At 38.7% G+C, this 21,289-nt stretch overlaps 2 protein-coding genes and 1 pseudogene across 2 annotated transcripts; 2 read left to right on the top strand and 1 right to left on the bottom strand.

Annotated features, from left to right (window-relative positions):
- Positions 1 to 8,690: 8,690 nt before the first annotated feature.
- LOC114298574 (gamma conglutin 1-like) lies at positions 8,691 to 10,980 on the bottom strand (annotated as a pseudogene).
- A 1,912-nt stretch (positions 10,981 to 12,892) lies between these two features.
- Positions 12,893 to 13,807, top strand: LOC114264248 (uncharacterized). Its single transcript, XM_028204841.2, has one exon. It carries the CDS (start codon positions 12,893 to 12,895, stop codon positions 13,805 to 13,807), a length of 915 nt encoding a protein of 304 aa, XP_028060642.2.
- A 2,149-nt stretch (positions 13,808 to 15,956) lies between these two features.
- On the top strand, positions 15,957 to 16,412 carry LOC145791780 (uncharacterized). Its single transcript, XM_082872219.1, has one exon. The coding sequence runs from the start codon at positions 15,957 to 15,959 to the stop codon at positions 16,410 to 16,412; it is 456 nt and encodes a 151-aa protein (XP_082728345.1).
- Positions 16,413 to 21,289: the final 4,877 nt, after the last annotated feature.

Genomic DNA, 21,289 nt, shown 5'->3' with positions numbered 1-21,289 from the left:
TTGTGCCGTCTCAAAAAGTCACATTTTTTGATATGGCAAGTTGTGCCGTCTCTAAAAGTCATATTTTTTGCGACAGCAAGTTGTGCCATCGCGAAAAGTCATTTTTTGCGACGGCAAATGTGACGTCGCAAAAAGTTCCGCCTCATAAGCCCACTTTTCTTGTAGTGTGGTGTGATTATGAGATATGTGATTAGTGGTTATGAGTAAAGTGGTGTGGTTATGAGCCAAAGAATGTTGGTTATGAGATATGTGATTAGTGGTTATAAGTAAAGTGGTATGGTTATGAGCCAAAGAGTATTGATTATGAGATATATGACTAATGGTTATGAGATATGTGATGTTAATTATGATCAAAGTGGTGTGACAATGAGCCAAAGGGTGTTATGAGATATGTGATTAGTGGTTATGATATATGTGATGTTAGTTATGAGCCAAAGAGTGTTGGTTATGAGATATGTGGGTAATGGTTATGAGATATGTGATTGTTGTTTATGAGATATGTGATTTTGGTTATGAGCAAAGTGGTGTAGTTATGAGTCAAAAGAGTGTTTGGTTATGAGATATGTGATTATTAGTTATAAGATATGTGATATTGGTTATGATCAAAGTGATGTGGTTATGAGCAAAAGGGTATTGATTATGAGATATGTAATGTTGGTTATGAGTCAAAGGGGGAATGGTTATAAGATGTGGTTATGAGTTATATGGGTAGTAGTTATGAGATATGTGATTAACGTTATAAGATATGTGATATTGGTTATGATCAAAGTGGTGTGATTATGAGCTAAAGGATATTGGTTATGAGATGTAGTTATGAGATATAGTTATGAGATATGTGATTGTAGTTATGAAGTATATGATATTGGTTATCAACAAAATGGTGCTGGTTATGAGATGTGGTTATGAGATATGTGATGTTAATTATGATCAAAGTGGTGTGACTATGAGCCAAAGGGTGTTATGAGATATGTGATTAGTGGTTATGATATATGTGATGTTAGTTATGAGCCAAAGAGTGTTGGTTATGAGATATGTGGGTAATGGTTATGAGATATGTGATTGTTGTTTATGAGATATGTGATTTTGGTTATGAGCAAAGTGGTGTGGTTATGAGTCAAAAGAGTGTTTGGTTATGAGATATGTGATTATTAGTTATAAGATATGTGATATTGGTTATGATCAAAGTGATGTGGTTATGAGCAAAAGGGTGTTGATTATGAGATATGTAATGTTGGTTATGAGTCAAAGGGGGATTGGTTATAAGATGTGGTTATGAGTTATATGGGTAGTAGTTATGAGATATGTGATTAATGTTATGAGATATGTGATATTGGTTATGATCAAAGTAGTGTGATTATGAGCTAAAGGATATTGGTTATGAGATGTAGTTATGAGATATGTGATTATAGTTATGAAATATATGATATTGGTTATCAACAAAATGGTGCTGGTTATGAGATGTGGTTATGAGATATGTGATGTTAATTATGATCAAAGTGGTGTGACTATGAGCCAAAGGGTGTTATGAGATATGTGATTAGTGGTTATGATATATGTGATGTTAGTTATGAGCCAAAGAGTGTTGGTTATGAGATATGTGGGTAATGGTTATGAGATATGTGATTGTTGTTTATGAGATATGTGATTTTGGTTATGAGCAAAGTGGTGTGGTTATGAGTCAAAAGAGTGTTTGGTTATGAGATATGTGATTATTAGTTATAAGATATGTGATATTGATTATGATCAAAGTGACGTGGTTATGAGCAAAAGGGTGTTGATTATGAGATATGTAATGTTGGTTATGAGTCAAAGGGGGATTGGTTATAAGATGTGGTTATGAGTTATATGGGTAGTAGTTATGAGATATGTGATTAATGTTATGAGATATGTGATATTGGTTATGATCAAAGTGGTGTGATTATGAGCTAAAGGATATTGGTTATGAGATGTAGTTATGAGATATGTGATTATAGTTATGAAATATATGATATTGGTTATCAACAAAATGGTACTGGTTATGAGATCTGGTTATGTGATATGTGATGAGAGCTCATAACTAAGTTATGATTAATTTGATTTTAGTTATGAACAAATATGATTTTGGCTCATAACTATAAAAAGTGACCTGCCTACCAGGTCACTTTTAATGATGTGGCTCAATCTGAACTATTGATTTTCTATGTACCATACATTTTTTAAACAAAATGTACTATAGACTTTCCCTAAACGGAATACTCAAAGTAGCCAACAATGGAAAGAAGGAGGAAGTGGAATGAAATCTCAATCTTTGGCAAAGTTCTATGTATTTAAATGGTTTATTGCTATTTTTCAATAATTTTTGATGATATTAATATGCTAATTGGGAATCTTTGAAATTGGGAGCTATGAATTAACGACAGAGATTAATTACACAAATAGGGATGTAAAAAAATTTGTGTGTACTGAAAATTCTTCCTTCCGTTGAAATATCTAAGTTTATATTTTAAAGAAATGTACCGATGTGTTTTCTCTATTTTCATTCTCTTCTCATTCTTATTTTATTATTTTTTTTTTATAACTTTGTTGTGAACCGTAGAGAGTTGTCTTTGTTTGTTGCAACAGTGTCATTGATGAGAAAGGTGACCTTAATGCTTTGATGATCCTCAAAACACCATATGAGCTTTTAGTCAACAACAAAAGATGAATATATAAATAAATAAAAGATGTGATAGAATCCATTCAAAGAAAGAATAAAATAAAAAACTAGAAGAGACATTAACTTTGAAATTTTACCAGAAACAAAGCCAAACTCTACCTCAGATAGAGGGACCCAATAAAAAACCTCACTCAACCTACATCAGAGGATAATACATTAGAATTTACCACATAAAGAATCATAAATCTTGTCTTTGTTGAATATTAAGAAATAAGATAGCAATAATTGAGACCTGACTCATATTTAGACTGCGATTACTAACTGAAATTTTAAAATATTTAAGGGGAGAAGTGGCCAATAAAAATTAGTGAAAAGAGGGAAAGGTTTTAGTATTACATGGGGCAAACCTATTCCAATCATTAGTTTTCAATGCCAGCCAAGTATAAACAGATCAAATGTATGTTTTTTGGCATTTTTCACAATGTCTCGCACAAGTTTAAGGTCATTCAAGTTTTCTAAACTGTAATTTTCAAGTTCTAGTTTGGTGCAACAATCATTTTTAACGAACTTCCCAAATCTCTCTTTATTGAAGTTGCAATAGGATTGACAAATCTTAGAACCATGATCAAATGCTAATGTTTAAGCACCCCCATGAAGGTTTTTTTACACCAAACAGAAAAACCAAAAGAAAGCTAGCCTATGCTTTACAAAAATAAAGATTACAACAGTTTTCAATTGAGAATGGTGGAATGGAATACGGGAAGACGTACACATTTTGAGACTGGGGGAGGTGGGGACAAGTTTAGCAATTGGGTTCAAGGTATTTTAGCCAGGGAGACTTTGGGTTTGATTTTCCAACCCCTTTCAACTTCAGTTGTTGCAACATGTCATGCCTTGAACCAAACCCTGGCCAATTCTAGTGGAGACTGATGTTTTGACTGTATTGAACACAACTAAACCAATGTCATTTAGACAGTGAAAGATGACCTTAACTTTGTTAACTTTGTTTGGGATCATATAATACATTTTACTTGCAAGAGTGATTGCGTTTTTTATGTTCAAAAACTGTCCCTCAATAAGGAGAGCTGAAAGAGTGATTGTGATTAATTGCCATTTATTGACTGTTGTTGGATAATGGGAAAGACTGGAAAATTTGAGATAGTTGAGATGATGATAATAAATGTGACCCACTTCACATTTGGCTGATTTAGTCCCTGTAGCAGGTAGAATAGTGACTAATTTTGTCCCTGACATGTGTTTAGTTTTGACTTAATTTGTCGGTCGAAGTGGGAGTATTCTATGAAAAATATTTACTCACCAAGAGCACCTTCTTGACAGTCTTGAATTGATTAGCTAGGATTGTCATGGAAAGTTTTCTAATACCACATAAAAGGTAAAATTTAATAAGAGATAAACTATGTAAATTTTGAAAATCAACTCATCTCCAATCAACTCAACTTTTCAAATGAACAATGCAGTAAAAATGATAATTTTGTTCAATCCATTTTGATAATAGGTATTTAACTCTCTTAATAGTTCTTTTAAAGCAATTGATACTAATCACAAGTGGGTTATGTTCTGTTCATTCATTATCCATACAAGTGAATGAACAAAATTAGTTCAGATCTGTGGCTTATCTGGAATGGGACATAAAGCTATAGTCTTGCTGTGTATGGAGAGTTCCAGGAACACTTCATGATTTTTGACGCCTTAGCACCGTTAATCAACTACAGGGGAGAGAATACTAGGAAGTTCATGAAAACCCAGCTTAGCCAGAATTTTTTTACTTGCAGATACGACATTGAAAAGCTATTGAATGATCAACATTGGTAGAAAAGAACAGCTACATCATCAGCTTTGAACCCAGTTCAAAAATCTAGAAGTGAATGCCAAGAGTGTTTTCCTTACTAATCAAACTTAAATGTTCTGCATTAAATAAATACATGTCTTGGAACATTTGAACCCTTTGATCCTTCCTCCAAGGAAATATGAGAATGGAGAAGTTAAAGTTAAAACTACACCTGAACCCTTTGTTTAATTAAAAGAACTGATCTTGATGTATTGCATCATTCATTTCTATTGTAGGAAATTAGTGTGTCCCTACATATATGTATATATATATATATATCTCAAAGTAAGTGACTTTATGTCACATCCTTTCCCTTTGATTAAAAATTTAGAGTTGTTTTGGTATTTATCTATTCAATGTTGCATGGTTGCATATGGGGTGTACATAATCTTCAATGAATTTCAAGGTGATATTTGGAAAGTCTTAGGGCATAATTGCATTGGAACACAACCAGATCTTCTAGCAGTAGCTATGAAAAGTTGGTGTACACAGTTATGTGATTTCAATTTTGGGGACACTAAACTAGGTCGAAGTATTCAATTTCATTCCACTATGTGTACCATGAAAAGAAACAAGACAGATTGAAAGCAAAGGGAAGGGAGATTCCCTGTCCTTTCTAGCCTTCCGATGCACAGTTATGTTGTCATTTAGAGTTTATTTAAGATGCAGTTTGGGTTTATGAAATTTTTCTACACAGTTTTTAAATAAGTCACTGATTATTTTGTATTGGTGGATCATAAATTCAATTCTAGGTAGGAATCTTTTTTGGCTCATCACTTCATGAATGCTCAAACAGAATGAGTTCCCAAAATTTACGAATGCTCAAATTTGTTGTTTTCTCACTCAAGGAATGTTCAAGGAAAGCTTCAAGTAAAATTCTTAAATATTTTGAAATAGACCACAGTTGAGTTGTGGCACATATTCTTGCTACTTGAAAACAACCATGAATATTTTGAAACATAAACTTGACACGCAGACCTGGCCATAGAGCAAGGAGGAATTGGATGGAAAATGAACATGTTCACTTGATAGTGAGGAAATCTACAGCAGGTCCGTATTTGAATATGAGAAATATGAGATTTGTTGTGCTACACCAGATGTAAATTATAGTATTTTTGGTGCATGTATGGTGGTGAAAATCCATTGGAAAAGGAGATTGTAAACTTAGAGACCAGGGAAAGCTTCAAGTAACTCACTTAGATACCAATTAAAATTTGTCACTGAAAATTGAAACAGATAGTTCAGGGAAAGCTACTGAAGATTAAAGTGGGTTTTGTTGGTTTGTTTATGTTGGTTGTTGATTTACTTAATAGTTAGTTCATTTACTTAATAGTTTTTTTTTTTTTTTTTTTTTTTTTTTTTTTTTTTGTGGCATAAATTTATGTTTGGACTTTCTAAATGACAAATATTTTGAAATAGACCACAGCTGAGCTGTGGCATATATTCTTGCTACTTGAAGACAACCTTGAATAGATTTAATTTTTTGAATTGGTTCTTTGATGGCTATACTAGAAATGTATCAATGTACTCTTATCTTCATTTATAGTGACCTATTCTATGTTGATAATGTTCTTAATTATCTTATCTGACCTGTTCTATTTTCTGATTTTCGAGTTAAAATCGCAGTTTCTTTCTCTCTCTATTTTTATTTTTATTTTTATTTTTTGTGGGTGGTTGTGTTGTCCTTTTGATTGCTTGAATTATTATTTTTTATTTTTTTAAAATTTGTCAAATGATGTTTTTATTGTGTCTAGAGGGTTTGAAGAGAATAGTGACAAGAATCAACACTGATTGCCGAACTCGCAAGGTTGTTTCTTTTTTTGGGTATTAATTTTTATTGATTGATTAATAACAGGTTTTGTAGAAGCTAAATTTTTTATTAATAGTTAGTATAGAGTGTGTGTGTGTTCAAATTGTGAGATGGGTTTTTATATTTGGTTAAACATTCTGGAGAGTAATTGAGCCAAAAAAAAAAAAAAAAACAAGAGTAATTGAGTAATTGAGGGAATTACTGACTTCTTTCAGGTAGTTTGTTGACTTCTTTCAATTTTCTTTGCTCAATTTCAATTTTCTTTGGAAAGTAAGACAGTGTTTTGTATCTTTCATCTCAAGTTTAAAACCGAAAATATGCATAGCAGAGTTGGCACAATCATTCCCATTACTTTTGTGTTTGCTCGAGAGCAAACTTGATTTCTGGACCTTTTATGTTCGTAGTCATAATATTGTATGAGGCTTTTACACATTTTCTGTCAACTGTTTCTCATACTATAAGGTTTGGGCTATGCATAGTTGGTTATTGGTTTATTGGTTGAATAGTTTTTGAGTATGATACCTACTAGTGTCCAATACCAGTAGTTCAATTTTACCCCAGTCCTATTATGAATCAAATGTATGGTAGTCCAACAAATGCTCTACAATTTAGAGTGCACTCAAAGAACAACCTTTGAGGGCCAAGAGATGTTCCACTCAAGTATTGCTAATATTATGTTTTGCCAAAATCAACTCTTATTCGGAAAAAGCCATTCAGGGGGCCAAAATGCGAAATAGCCCCCCAACCAATGTTGTGATGTAACTGGCAACTTTGCCGTGCCAAATATGACTTGTAGGGACAGACAGTACGTAAATAGGATAGGTAAGCTGGGAGTTAGGGGAGAAAACATCTTAAACTTAGTCGAAAAAGGCGTTTGGGGGGCGAAAATACAAAAATAATTATTAATTATGTGCAATGATTACTTGTAAAATATTACTTGTTGCATGATATATGCGATCGAGGTTTACATATTCCTTTTATTATAAATTCGGTTATGCAAAGCTAATGAATTATTTGAAAATATTAATTATATTCAAGTTGTGTATATATATATATTTTTATAATTTTAAATTAACCAAAAATTCAGTACATACTAATTATTAATTTTTTGTTGTACATATGGTTTTTGGCGTGGAATTGTAGTGTACGACTTTTTTTAACAAGTACGAAAGACATTGATTTTAGTCTACAAATTAGCATTAGTTCGTACATATTAGTTTTATGGTGTAGTACATGAGACATTTTGGCGACCAAAAATTGTTTTCGTTGGCAATTGTTCAATGATTAGCGACTAAAAAATAATAATTGTGTCTTTATTAGCGACTAAATTTATGTTGGTTGCCGATAAGCAATATACGCCGACTAAAAAAAATTAGTAGCTAAATCTTTTTATTTTTGCCAACTAATAAAATATTTGGTCGCTAATTCCATCCCTTTTGGCGACTAAAAATTGTTTAGTCGCCAAATTTAGTCGCCATAAGTGTCATTTCCTATAGTGTATACATATCAGATTCTTCTACCATATTATATTCTTTTGTTCATTTTCTACCTAAAAAAATTCTTTATCTTATTAGAGATTACTTCTATAATATTTGAATTTTTTTAATGTGTATATATATAGTCTATATATCATATTATATATATATATATGTGTGTGTGTGTGTGTTTATATATATGGTGACAAAAATTTATTTGTCTTTGTCTCCTCCAATGATGAAATTCTGGTATCGTTCCTGCTCTCTTCCTACCCTTGACGACCAACAACCACCATCAACCATTACCTAATAAAATATTTAATTTATAATTAACTTCATAATTCAACTTAAGAGAGCTAGACTCTTTGCGTGTACACGATGAAGAAAGAGTAATATATACAACAAAAAAATAAAATAAAATTTACGTATATAATGATGTTACTTAATGTAAAGTTTTAATTTGAAAATAAATTATGCGTGAAAATTGTTTTTATAATATTCCAACATTATTCATGAAAATAAATTATTCAGTTATGATTCTTTTGGTGAAAATCACATAGGAAATTTATTATCATATTTTTGTTCATAAAATTAATTAAGTGACTTGTTCCAAATAGATCAATATAAAATATATTTTAGGGGAAATTTTAATCCAATGTAAAAAAATTTACAAAAGAAATGGTAAATTTCATACACATTAATAATTATAATTATAATTTTTTTTTATAATTTTATAATAATTTTTTGGTACCTCAATATCCCCTATATTTTACGCTTAGATACATAATTTATGCCATCACAAACAAAGATGGCATTTTATTGACCGTAGAAAAAAATTGCATAAAGAACACAAAGTTCATAGTATATTTTTTGACATGCTCAACAAACTTCTCTCTCTCTTTCACCACTCTATTACTCTATCTATGGAGTGGAAGTGAAGTTGAACTTTGCACAACTAGTATGTTTGGACAACAGTGAAGAGCTAAAACCCTACCTAGATTGTGCCAAATCAAACTGAAGAAGATTATCCTCCAACTGATATGCCCCTATCACAATTGGAGACTTTGGGCTCGGCCCGCCATCAGCGAAAGCCAAACGTGCCACGCCTGGCCGTGCTTGAACAATCAAGTTTGCTCCAAAAATCCTCCATACAGCGTTGCGGTCATGCAAAACAAAATCAATGTTGGGAACTCCAGGCCCGACTTGCGTGCTCGGAAGTTTTGTTGAGTCGAAACACACCCCGAAAGGCGACACAACTGGCTTCACTTGAGGCACCTTGGAGAATTGGTTCGCGAAGAACCGTGTAAACGTTGCAAAAAGGGAGTGTTCTAGGATTGTGTAAGGGGTGGCTGCGCTAATAATGGTTCCACTAAAGTCTTGCTTGGTTGGGACAATTTTTTCATTTATTTTTATTGCACTCACTTCTATGTTGTACTCTCCTTGTGGGTTCACTTTCAAAGGAGTATAAGCAATAGGGTTCATAGTTCTAAATCGCGGTATTGGGTAACGTAACGGTATTGATCGCGGAGTATCGGTATCGGTAGTATTGGCCGGTATGTATCAGGAATCGGGTGTCACGGCCGTGAAACTTTAAAAATCATTAGCAATCCTTCTGAAACTCAATTTTATGCATTTTTTTTGACTCTTTTAGCCTTAATTTGTCAGATTTTAATCAAAATTTTGATATGTAGAGCACTTTTAACTCATTTTCAACTAAATGATATGTATTTATTTTAGTCTCAATTATAACTTTCAATTATCTACAATAATAGTTTTCAATTGACAAATATTTTAATTCTAATTTAGTTGGTAACAATAATATATTTAAAATAAAAATAAAAAATCTGATTAGAATAAACCTCTTTAAAAAAAAAAAATCTAAATCTTAAACAATTACACCAAAGCAAGACACAAATAATAATAATAAAATAAAATAAAATAAAATAAAAAACCCAATAACAAACCTTTCCACTAATCAAAGCTTTTGACAGATTTGATTTGAATATTTATTTTTCTTATTTTTTTTTCCATTGCTCTGCTCAACAGAAATATATATATATATATATATATATATATTAATATAAATAGGGGTGTAGTGTAGGTGTATAAACAAATATATATAGAATGAAGAGAGAGAAAAAAAAAAAAACCGCAAACATTTAGCACAACAAAGCATAGCAGTTGGTTCGTCAAAAACAGAGCATAGCACAACAACTCACCAAAAACAGAGCATAAGCACAATTTATAACCTGTAACTCAGGGACAAACCTTCTCTGAAGAAGCTTGAAGATCGAAGTGAACTCCACAGCCCAAAGAAGCTTAGATCTTGTAGGTTTTCTGCGCTGATTTTCATCCGAACCGGCGACCACCAACTTGTGTTGGACTGTATCACCGTATGTATCGGATTCAAGCCGCCACATATAGCGACTCGGACGCTACGGCTATGAATTTCATTCTCACCACTATACTGGTCCATATCCAAATCGGTGGTTCGAGTTAGATATGTCAATTCCAGGAGTCATATTGTAGTGCCCATCTCCAAAGAAAATAACCCCATTAGTATTGGAAGAGGAAGTGAGACACAAGCCAAATTTTGCCCCAATTACAAAGTTTGAAGCAAGTTGGTTTGGTAGGGAAATTGGGGAGTGCTCTAAACCAACCATCCCTTGAACATTTTTGGGTAAAGGTCCAATAACAAGAAAGAAGGTGCACAAGCAAAAATGAACTGTGGTACGATGACCATGGAGCTGGACCTACAAGGGCCCAACCCTCTAGTCGATTGTATTGCAAGGACATCTTGGGCAAGCTCACCAATGGCGTTTCAGTTCGTGATAGGGTTGGTGGTCAGGACTCCACATGTGTTGTTATGGCAGCCCGGCCTAACTAGGGAGATACATTTGTGGCAATAGTGGCTGTTGGCTCTTGAGCATTGTGTTGAGTGGCAAAATGGGGCATTGTAGGTTGAGGAGAGGTAGTGTTTCTCACAGTTTACCCATGACAACTTGCCATTTAGGTTGACAACAAAGGGAATCGACATGAGAGGGGTTCTCTTGTGGATGTTAGCGACATGAAGGCTCGTGGCACCATCTTTCTGAACTAGTAAAACGAGCGTTTGAGGCTTGAATTGGGTTGTCGATGTTGGTATGGAGCTAGCAAGAGAAATGAGAGAGAAGAAGGTGAGAAGACAACAATATTGCAGAGGGAAAGCCATTAGTGAAGGGGCTAAATTTGAAATGGGTCGGGTCCAAGCCTTGGGCCAGCCCAATCCATTGAAATCCAAATCCAAGTGGGTTGGATGAGTATATGGGCAAACCAATTGAGCCTAACTTCATGATCAACAATCCACGCAAGTTCTCAAGCACTTGGGCCCAACCCGTAGTGGAAAGGCTAGTCCAGCCGTGGTGCTGGGCTGGGCCGAGCTGCGAGACTGAACCTATGGGCCGAACAGAAAATAGGCCGAGCCCATACAAAGATATCTGAACTGATCAGCCCATCTCCATGAATGATCCTGTAAAAGGCTGAGACAAGGTATAATGATGCCGAGCTGAGGCACAGCGGTACCGAGCTGAGGAAACCTCGCAAGGAAACGTGGAAGTTGTGAATGTGTGCATGTGCAAGTTGCCACCTCAGCTGGTCCCCTACACCTAGAATCACGGAAGTTGTTAAACCAAAGGAATGTGGTTTGTTATCAGCATGACTACAATGAGTATATGCATTCAATGACAACTACCAGGTGGTCCCCTACGTTGAGCAATGCTAAAAGGACACCTGGCAGCATCCAAGCTCCATGAACCCACCTTGAGAAGCAAGCAAGGAACACTATATATACAACATGAACTTCGCATTGAAGGTAACTGAACTATTCCAAGAAAAACTACATTTAGATATAAACTCAACTCAATATACACTCCTTCTCCAATCACTGATTCCCACGCCGGAGGGGTTATTCGGCCAACCCCGGCCGGGCTGCTCTAACGGTGCTTCTTGTGGAAGGAACCTCAGTCCTTGGATAGTCCAACCGAGTGCAGGGCCCCAATCCACTTTCATCTAGTGCAAAATCTGGTATGTACAATTGGTGCGGTGAATATGGATCACTTCATCTCTAAGCTCTGCGCTCTGTTCCGGCGATGGGGATTGAGGACATTCCGCCTTCAGCACATACCCCACAGATGGAGAAGACAAAGGAAAAAGGCTTGGCACTCCCAATAGTTCTGGGAGAACAAACCGGAAACAACAACCGGACCCCTGAATCCGTCGAGCATCGATTACCCTTCACTGGAGGTTCTTCTCATCACTTTCTTCTGGAAAAAGATTACAGGGATCGAATCATAGACTCCATGGGGATGGAGATACAGGAGCTGAAAGCCTAACTTAAGAGGGTGCTGGGCGATCCGACGGAAAAGAAGACGGAAGCAGAGCCCTCTCGTTTGCGACGGAGGAGTTCATCCAGAGAGTCATCAGTGAAGAAGTTCCCCAGGAATGAGCCTGGGCAACAAAGCCAGCCTATCTCGATATAGAGTGAGGCAGCAAGCAGTCATACCCGTGGGTCACGCCGGAGAAGGGCCAAGAGGCAGAAGACGGTTAGTTAACAAACTGAATACCCCCCTCAAGACCTTCGTACTTGGTTGATCAACAACAAGCAAAGTGAACAACATTGGGATCATTTAGACCATACTGTTCACCAGAGAGAACACCGAGCGCTGGATAGGCTCGTCTCCTCACTATTCTTCCTGGAAATTGAGGCCATGAGACCTCCAAAGAAATTCACCCCACCAAAGTTCACTTCATACGATGGGAAGTCAGACCTGCTGACACAAATTAGCCATTACAGACAAATGATGTCCCTATGGAGCCGAGATGAGGCACTGATGTGCAAAGTCTTCCCATCAAGCTTGGGAGAAACCGGACTCCGATGGTTCGATCAACTCCCCACTGGATCGATCCGTAGCTAGAAGTAACTCTCCGAATAGTTCCTAGCCAGGTTCGTCTCCAACACTAAGATTCCGAAAGAGCCGGATACACTGTTCGGCCTTCGAAAGGACCAAGAAGAAACACTGCACAGTTATGCTAGGAGATACTGGGAATAATACAATGATCTGGAAGAAAATGTGTGTAGTGAACAGATGGCCGTTTTGTCTTTCAAGCATGGCCTGCACCAGGAAAGTAAGTTGAGACAATCACTTACCAAGTGCTCGGCCACAACATTAACAGACTTGCATGCCAGGATTGAGCAATACGCTCGCCTCGAAGATGATCAGATCCCCATTGAGGTAGTGTTAGCAGAACAAACAGCTCAGCATAAGAAGAGAACAGATCGAGGAGAACACAGAGGGATCGCAGTGAATAAAGTGGATAAGTCCAAATCCCATGAAGCCGTCGTGACTGTGTTCAAAGAGCCAATTTATCGAATCCTGGAAAAGATCAATAGAGAGCCCTTCTTTGTTTGGCCGCCGAAAATGTTGGGAGATCCGGCTCGGCGCAATCAGAAGCTCAGATGCACTTACCATCAAGATAGGGGGCACATGACTCAGAACTGCAGAGCACTGAAACAACACTTGGAAGACTTAGTAGCAGCTGGGCACCTTCGGGATTACATTGATCAGGATAAGGAAGTGACCGAACCGGGGAGCCCACCACTAGAACCAACTATTGAGCATCCACCTCAGCTGATAATAAATGTGATCCACAGGACAGCGACTCAGGAACCTGAGGAGACACTGAGAGAAGAGATTGCTAAGGCTGTGCAAATCCAACAAGTCATGTCAGTGGAGCCCGCATCGAAAAAGGTACGTGCGGTATCCAAATCCCCCTTGTGCACTATTTCATTTACTAGAAAAGATTTAGAGGGCATACAGCACCCACATACTGATGTACTGATTATAACTGTGGGAATTGGGAAACGATTTGATGTAAAACGAGTCCTGATAGATCAAGGCAGTGCAGCAAATATATTGTATTATGATTTGTTCAGAAAGCTTGGTCTCTCCGAGCAGCACCTCACCCCAGTGGCAGCCCCGTTGGTTGGTTTCAATTCATAGCCAGAATGGCCGCTTGGCAGAATAGTGTTGCCAGTCGTGGCAGGAACAAAAACCCTCCAGATAGAGTTCTTGGTTATTAATACACCATCCCCTTACAACGCCATACTTGGCCGTCTATGGATTCATCAAATGGAGGCAGTTCCTTCAACCTACCACCAGCTCATCCGTTTCCCAACGGAACACGGAGTAGAGCAGATCTTAGGGGATCAAGTTGTATCCAAACATTGCTTCATGGCAGCATTAAAGGCAAAACAGCTCTGCAATCAGGTACAGACGGTAGAAGTGGCCGAACAGCCAATCTTGGAAAATGCAAGGGGATCCCAGAGGAGAAGATAGTAGAGGATTTGGAGAGAGTCCTGGTAAAAGAGGATGACCCAGAAAAGTACTTACTTATCGGTACCTCACTAGGCGCTGATGAGAAACTTCAGCTGCTGGAACTGCTGAGGAAAAATATGGAGGTATTCGTATGGTCAGCATATGATACTCCAGGGTTGGACCCAGAATTTGCTTGCCACAAGCTCAACATCAACCCTTCAGCTCGGTCCATCGTGTAGAAAAGTCAGAGATCCTCAGTTGAGCACATCGAAGCAGTAATTGCCGAAGTCGAAAAACTCCTGGCTTCAGGAGCAATCAAAGAAGTTCAGTACCCGCAATGGCTGTCCAACACAGTTGTAGTCAAGAAGAAGAACGGAAAATGGAGAGTTTGTGTTGACTTCACTTGCTTGAACAAAGCCTGCCCAAAAGATAACTTTCTGCTGCTTCACATTGATCAACTAGAAGACTCAACAGCAGGGCATGAGCTTTCTGGACGCTTATAGCGGTTACCATCAGATACCACTGTTCGGTCCGAATCAAGAAAAGACAACATTTATCACTCCGAGAGGAACTTACTGCTACAAAGTGATACCGTTTAGCCTCAAGAACACCGGAGCAACCTACCAGCGGATGATCACTCGGATGTTCAAAGACCAACTTAGGAAAACCATGGAAGCTTATATAGATGATATGGTAGTCAAGAGCAAGTTCGCTACAGACCATCTTACAAACTTGAGAGAAGTTTTCGGCATCTTAAAAAACCATTAGCTTCGCCTCAATGCCTCGAAATGCACTTTCGAGGTAAGAACAGGGAAGTTATTGGGATATATGGTCACTCACAGAGGAATTGAGGCGAATCCAGACCAAATAAAAGCAATACAAGATCTTGAAGTACCAACAAAGGCTAAGGAGCTGCAGAAACTGGCCGGAATGGCGGCCGCACTGAATCGGTTCATCAGCAAATCTTCAGATCGGATGAAGCCCTTCTTCCAGCTTTTGAGGAAAAAGACACCATTTGAATGTAGTTGCGAGTGCACCGAAGCACTGCAAAGCCTCTAAAGATACCTCAGTACACCTCCCCTTCTGTCCACTCCAAAGCCAGGAGAGGAGCTGTACCTCTATCTAGCAGTCTCAGATCATGTCATAAGCGCAGTATTAATTCGAGAAGTTAACAAGGAACAGAGGCCTGTATAGCAAGGCTTTACTAGATGTCGAGACACGGTATCTACCGTTGGAAAAGTTAGCTTACGCGCTGCTTATCGCCTCGAGGAAGTTATAACATTACTTCTAAGGGCATACCATCAATGTCCTCACTGAATTCCCCCTCAGATCTGTATTTAGCCGAGCCGATTTCTCTAGCAGAACAACAAAATGGGCGGTAGAACTTGGCGAGTTTGACATTTGGTATCAACCCAGGACAGCAATTAAGGCCCAGGTCTTAGCAGATTTTGTCGCAGAATTTACTCCCACCCAGAGTACTGAACCAGGGAATCCAACTTCGGCACAGGTGCCATGCATCATCGAACAAGGAAAGCCCTGCGCTTCGGAAGCCTGGAAACTCTTCATTGGAAACATCTGGCAGCTCTATATTGTCGGGTCATCCAATAACCGACGTTCGGGGGCAGGAGTAGTACTTATCTCACCAGAAGGATTTATCTGGGAATAGGCTCTCAGGCTCGGTTGGAAGGCTTCGAACAACAAGGCAGAGTACGAAGTGTTATTGGCTGGCTTACGCAGTGCCGAACATTTCAATGCAGAACAGCTTCTTGTTTTCAGCGATTCACAGCTAATGGTAAACTAGCTTTCTGGGGTCTATGAAACACGGGATAAAAGAATGGCCATGTACGCAGGCAAGGCCAAAGACTTACTCAAAAAGTTTCAATCCATACGAGTGAAACGAATTAGTCGGGACAAAAACGGCCATGCTGATGCTCTGGCTTGTCTCGGCTCATCAGTGGATACCAAAGATGCCAGAAAAGTTTGGGTTGAATTCGTGCCAGAACCAAGCATTTCATCTCCAGTCCTCTACAACAGCGTAGAGCCGAGCTGGATGGATCCAATACTTACTTTTCTAAAATCTGGTACTCTCCCCGAAGACAAAAAGGAAGCCAACAAAGTCAGACATAAGTCAGCTCGGTTTGGGATCTCACCATCCGGGAAGCTGTACAGACGCTCCTATCTTGGCCCTTATCTTCTATGTGTGCATCCAAATCTGGTCGAGAATGTTCTCTATGAAATTCACGATGGGATTTGTGGATGCCACGTTGGCAGAAGGTCACTAGAGCACTGAGCCCTCACTCACGGATATTGGTGGCCATGGATGCAACAAGATGCTCAGCAGTACGTACAGAAGTGTGATAAATGTTAGAGGTTTGCTCCATTCATTCATCAGCCAGCCAAAACTCTCACTCCACTCACCAATCCACGGCATGTAGACATCCCATTTTTGACCGCCCTTAAGACTTGGACGCAACTGATGGTTTACATAGTAGAGAAAGGTGTGCGGGGGAAAGGTTCAGTTTCTTCAGCAAGGAGAGAGTCAAATCTCAACTTCATACCCCTTTTTGGACCAAAACAATCTTGATCAAAAGATTTTAGACCTTAAAACCCTCTCTTTCAAAATGATTTTGAAATAAAGTTTTTACGATGTTCCGAGGCTCGCATTTTGTCAAATGTTGCGCTTTTCGGTAAATCGAGCAAGGACAAAGTAGAAATGAATGAAAGAGAGATGAAATCTTTGAAAAATATTTCAAAACACTTTGTTTAGGGGTTTGGAGTTGAAGAAAAGAGGAAAGGAGAGAAGAAAACTAGTTTGGGAGAAGTTCGGCATGAATCCGGTTGGACCGAATCTGCGCGGCTTCACCAAAACAGGCGTAACTTTTTTCACAGGAGGAATTTTAATACAAGGCTGGTTCCATTGGAAAGATAACTTCTGGGGCTTCAATTTGGACACAATAATGAACTGAAAAAGTACATATGAAGGAGTTATGGCCATTTGAAGTTGGACCTGGAAAGCAGAATTTTCCTAAACTAGCTGGCCGACCTGAAAAGGTAGCTGGCCGACCACCCTCTCCTGAAAAAGTGGTCGGCCGACCAGAAAAAGTGGCTGGCCGACCAGAAAAGTGGTCTACAGGTCCCAAACTCAAATATTTATCCTCCAGCTGTCTTCCACAACCTCCAGCTGTTCCAAACTCAGATTTTTTTGAACCAACTCTTGTATATGGCTATATATGAGTTATATCTCTCATTTTCAAGGACAATCTTCCTAAGAAAGTTTTGGGAGCTTCTCACTCTAAAAAATCCCTCTCTCACTAGAAATTTCAGAGCCAAATCTCTACCTCTCTCTCATTCTCTTGCCTTTTTGTGCATAGCAAGAGCTATACTTGGAGATATACCTCTCCTTTGCTTAGGCACCCTTGATCAAACTCAACTACCATTGGGCTGAGGTTCTTTGAGGATCATTTTGAGCTCCAAAATCTGGTTTTAGCTCAGAGTTTGGACCCTTTTTGCTGCTGTCTTCTTGAGCTTCAAGGGTAACACACCATTTCCCTCTTTTTTGCATTATTTTGCTTCCTATCTTAGCCCTATTTGCAAGATTTTTTGGACTTTGTCATAAACTGAAAAGTATCTTATTTTGAGCTCCTCTTGAAGATTGTATAAGGACACTTTTCTGGTTGAGGTCATATACCTCCTTGTATGCTTTATCCCTCTTTGTAGGCTTATTTTGCATCATATCTTAGCCCTACTTGTGAGAATTTTTGAGATTTTTCATAAACTTAAAAAAGTTTCCTTTTGAGCTTATAAATATGTTTACTTAAGGTCACTTTTCTGTTTGGGGTCACCTTCCCCTTTGTATGCTTCATTCCCTCATGTTTAGGGCTATGCATTAGAGCATTTGCATTGGCCTTGGTTTGGCATTTTAGGCACTGAAATCCAGTGGATTTTAGTGGCTTAGATGTGTCTTTGAGCCCTAAAATCAGAGGGGGTGACCCCCTCTCTCCTTATCTTGTTAGTTGGCCCTTTTGGCCTTCCAAAGGAGTTCCATTTTGCATGTTGCGAAGTCACATTTCAGGCCCTATTTGGTGGGTTTTGAGGTCTGCCTTGACTCTATTTGGAGCCCTTTTGGCCATATTTTGTGTCTATAATGCATGTGTAGAACAATTCCATTCAAGGTCTTTCAAAGGGGCCTTTCATTGCATGCTTCATTGATCCATTTCAGGGCCTTTTTGGTGAGTTTTAGGGCTGTCATAACTTATTTCCAGAGGTAGTTTTGCCCTTTTGTTTGTCTACCGTGTATGTGTAGAACAACCCCTCGCATGGCTTTCCAAAGGGGCTCATCATTCTTGCATGTGTTGACTGAGTTTCAGTGGTTATTTGGGCATATTTTGGCATGAAATACTTCTGTTTTTGACTGGTTGGGTGAGCCCTCATATGCTTCATATAGTTGTAGAACAACTCATGGTTCACTAGCTTTCTTTGCATGCTTTATAGGCCATTGATTCTAGCATATTTTGGCCATGCCTTAGACTGATAATGTGCTCATTTTGGACTTCCCTAGCTCTATTTTTGAGTCTTGTGGTTGAATGATGTTAGTTTTGCATGCTTATAGTTCAAGGTCCATGTTTAGCTTTGAGTTTTGAGATCCATTCCATGCATATGCTGAGGTGTGTTCATGTTTTGAGCCTATTATTCATCACATTTCAGAGCTTGTTTGAATGCCATGTTGGCATGTTTTCATCTCTTTAAATGCGTTTGAGAGTCGGGCTTGTATACCTCATTTACCGACCATTGAATGAGCTCCATTTCGTTGCATTCCGAGTCATCATTTTAGGTCAATTTCCCACTGTTTCAGACCTTCCTAGGGTCTTTTTGGGGTTGGTTTTGCCTTTGGTGCATTACTTTGGGTACCTCTAGTGTAACGCACTTCACTAGTTTCGGTACCCGGGCCCCCTAGCTTGCATTGTGTGCCATATTTGCATGTTTCGGGACCATATTTCATGCTATTTTAGAGCTGTAATTTATGCTATTCCGTGTCATGTTTCATCCTCGCCATGCTTTGGTAGAGTGGCATTCCATGCCTTAGGTTTGGTCCTTGGCATTCGTGCTTGTGTGCATGCATTTCGGTTCTCTCATTTCCATCACATGGCCACTGATGTGAGTGTGGCTGAGGTCCACTCATGTTGGTGTAAGTCCATCGTGCATTATGTATGCCATTTTTAGTCTATAGCATTGCGTATGCTAGGTTACATGTTAGTCGCATTGTGCATGCCATGCATATTGCATTGTGTTTGGAGTAGGGTTTAGTCCAAACACAGGAAACGAAGGACGTTTCGTACTCTAAGTGACGAAACGTGTCTCAATTCCTGGTCGCCAACACTCCGGATTATCCATGATAGAGTCTAGGCCTTGTTGTGTTTTCATGTGCATTCATATCACATCGAGTCGTGCATTTTGACTCCTCGGCCATTATGCATCGAGATGCGTGATTGGTGGCACGAGGATTGAGGCGTGCATACATATGTGAAAATACTTTGCCATGCCCCTTTCTTGCTCTTTGTTGCAGCAAATCAGAAATCAGCAGCTTTCTAAAGCCTTGCACAGCATTCCGGCATCAATTGTAAATAGAGGCGAATCGAGGCATCGCAATGGATTTTCGTGCAAGGCAAATCAAGCATACATCATTCATCATTCGGAACAAGAGCTGAGGTAGTCCATTTTATAATTTGCATGCTAATTTACTTGCTTTCCTAGTTAAGTTGTTAATTAATTAGGGTTTTGTACTTATTCGGACTGTAATTATTATTCGGACTGTATTATTTATTCGGACCCTCCGAGTGAGGGCACTATTGTAATAAGTGTGCGTGTGTGTGATGTATGTCTTCCAACCCCACGTCTTTCTCCCTTTTATTTACCAGCTTATGATGGTTAGATTAAGGCATGTTTCAATTAGCATACTTATGCTTGCATGTTTGCATCATTCATCTGTTTTGCATGCACCGAGCTCGGCGCATCATACTAACTGCATTTGTATCTCAATTCCAAATTGAATACGTGTTAGCTGTAGCATCATCATATGCCATCTTAGAATAACCGAGCCTATTGTAGTTGCATTCCTGCATGTGTTGCATTAGGCATTTCTGTATAGTTAGGATCATGCATGAATTTCTAACATGGCTTTTGTTTTGGCTTGGAATACTCGGTGAGTGTTTATGCTTTAGCATCCTTGCATGTGTGTGAGTGACTGCCATGATAGCATGTTTACCATGAGGCTAACTGCTTATGTGATATACCTGCCTGAATGCCTGTGGGTGAAGGTTGGATTATCTGAATTGGAATAATGCATTAAATGCGAGTTTTAAGCCCACTTGAGAGTGGCAAATCATCTTATTTTCTAAGCCCACCCGAGGGTGGCAAATCCGTATTTTAAGTCTACTAGCGAGTAACAAACCATTTTCAAAACAAACATGAGATGTTTTGTTCCAATTTAGGTGATCCAGTCTATACTTGTATGCTGCGCGCATCACATAGTAAATCTAGGCTAATAACCGGAATAAGAATGCAAAGTGTTGTCAAAACTCGATATCATGGTTAGTAGAGGCCGATCTTTGATCGGGCGAGCGGGGGTACTCACGAAGTGACCTTCCCCAATCGTACCCAAGTTCCCAAGCCGAGACAACTTTGGTGATGACGGACACGTGGCCTTAGGCAATGAGTCAAGGTTTCCTAAATTCCCCCAAAATAAATATTTAGGTGACGACTCTGTATCTGGCAAAGCAGTCCATGTTTGGCACTTTTTTCAAAAAAAAAATCTGTTTTCAAAAATGATTTGCCGGATTTGGACTCTTTGATGATTCATCGGTCTTGCATTGCACTCTGCGAGATTAGATGTAGGACCGTGACATTGAGTCTTGAACTGTAGTGAGCCCAAATGAACAAAACGGGGGATTTCCCTCCTGGGACGTTCGGGGACGTCTACAGTTTCTGGCGACTCTGCTGGGGAATTAGAGAACTTAACTCGAACTCATGATAACTTGTTTTGATTACACTTATGTGTTTCTTTGCATTGCATTTGCATTGGTGCACCTAGGACACTTTGTTTGCCGTATGCTATTCCTGAGCGGTTTACCGGAGGCTCGCTTTGTGAAGCGTGCCATAAGGCTGACCGGT

The sequence above is a fragment of the Camellia sinensis genome, chromosome 5 (genome assembly GCF_055761805.1).
Source record: "Camellia sinensis isolate YWXY chromosome 5, ASM5576180v1, whole genome shotgun sequence".
Classification (NCBI taxonomy): domain Eukaryota; kingdom Viridiplantae; phylum Streptophyta; class Magnoliopsida; order Ericales; family Theaceae; genus Camellia; species Camellia sinensis.
Note: the sequence above shows the minus strand (reverse complement) of the source record. Positions and strands in the feature narration are given on the sequence as shown.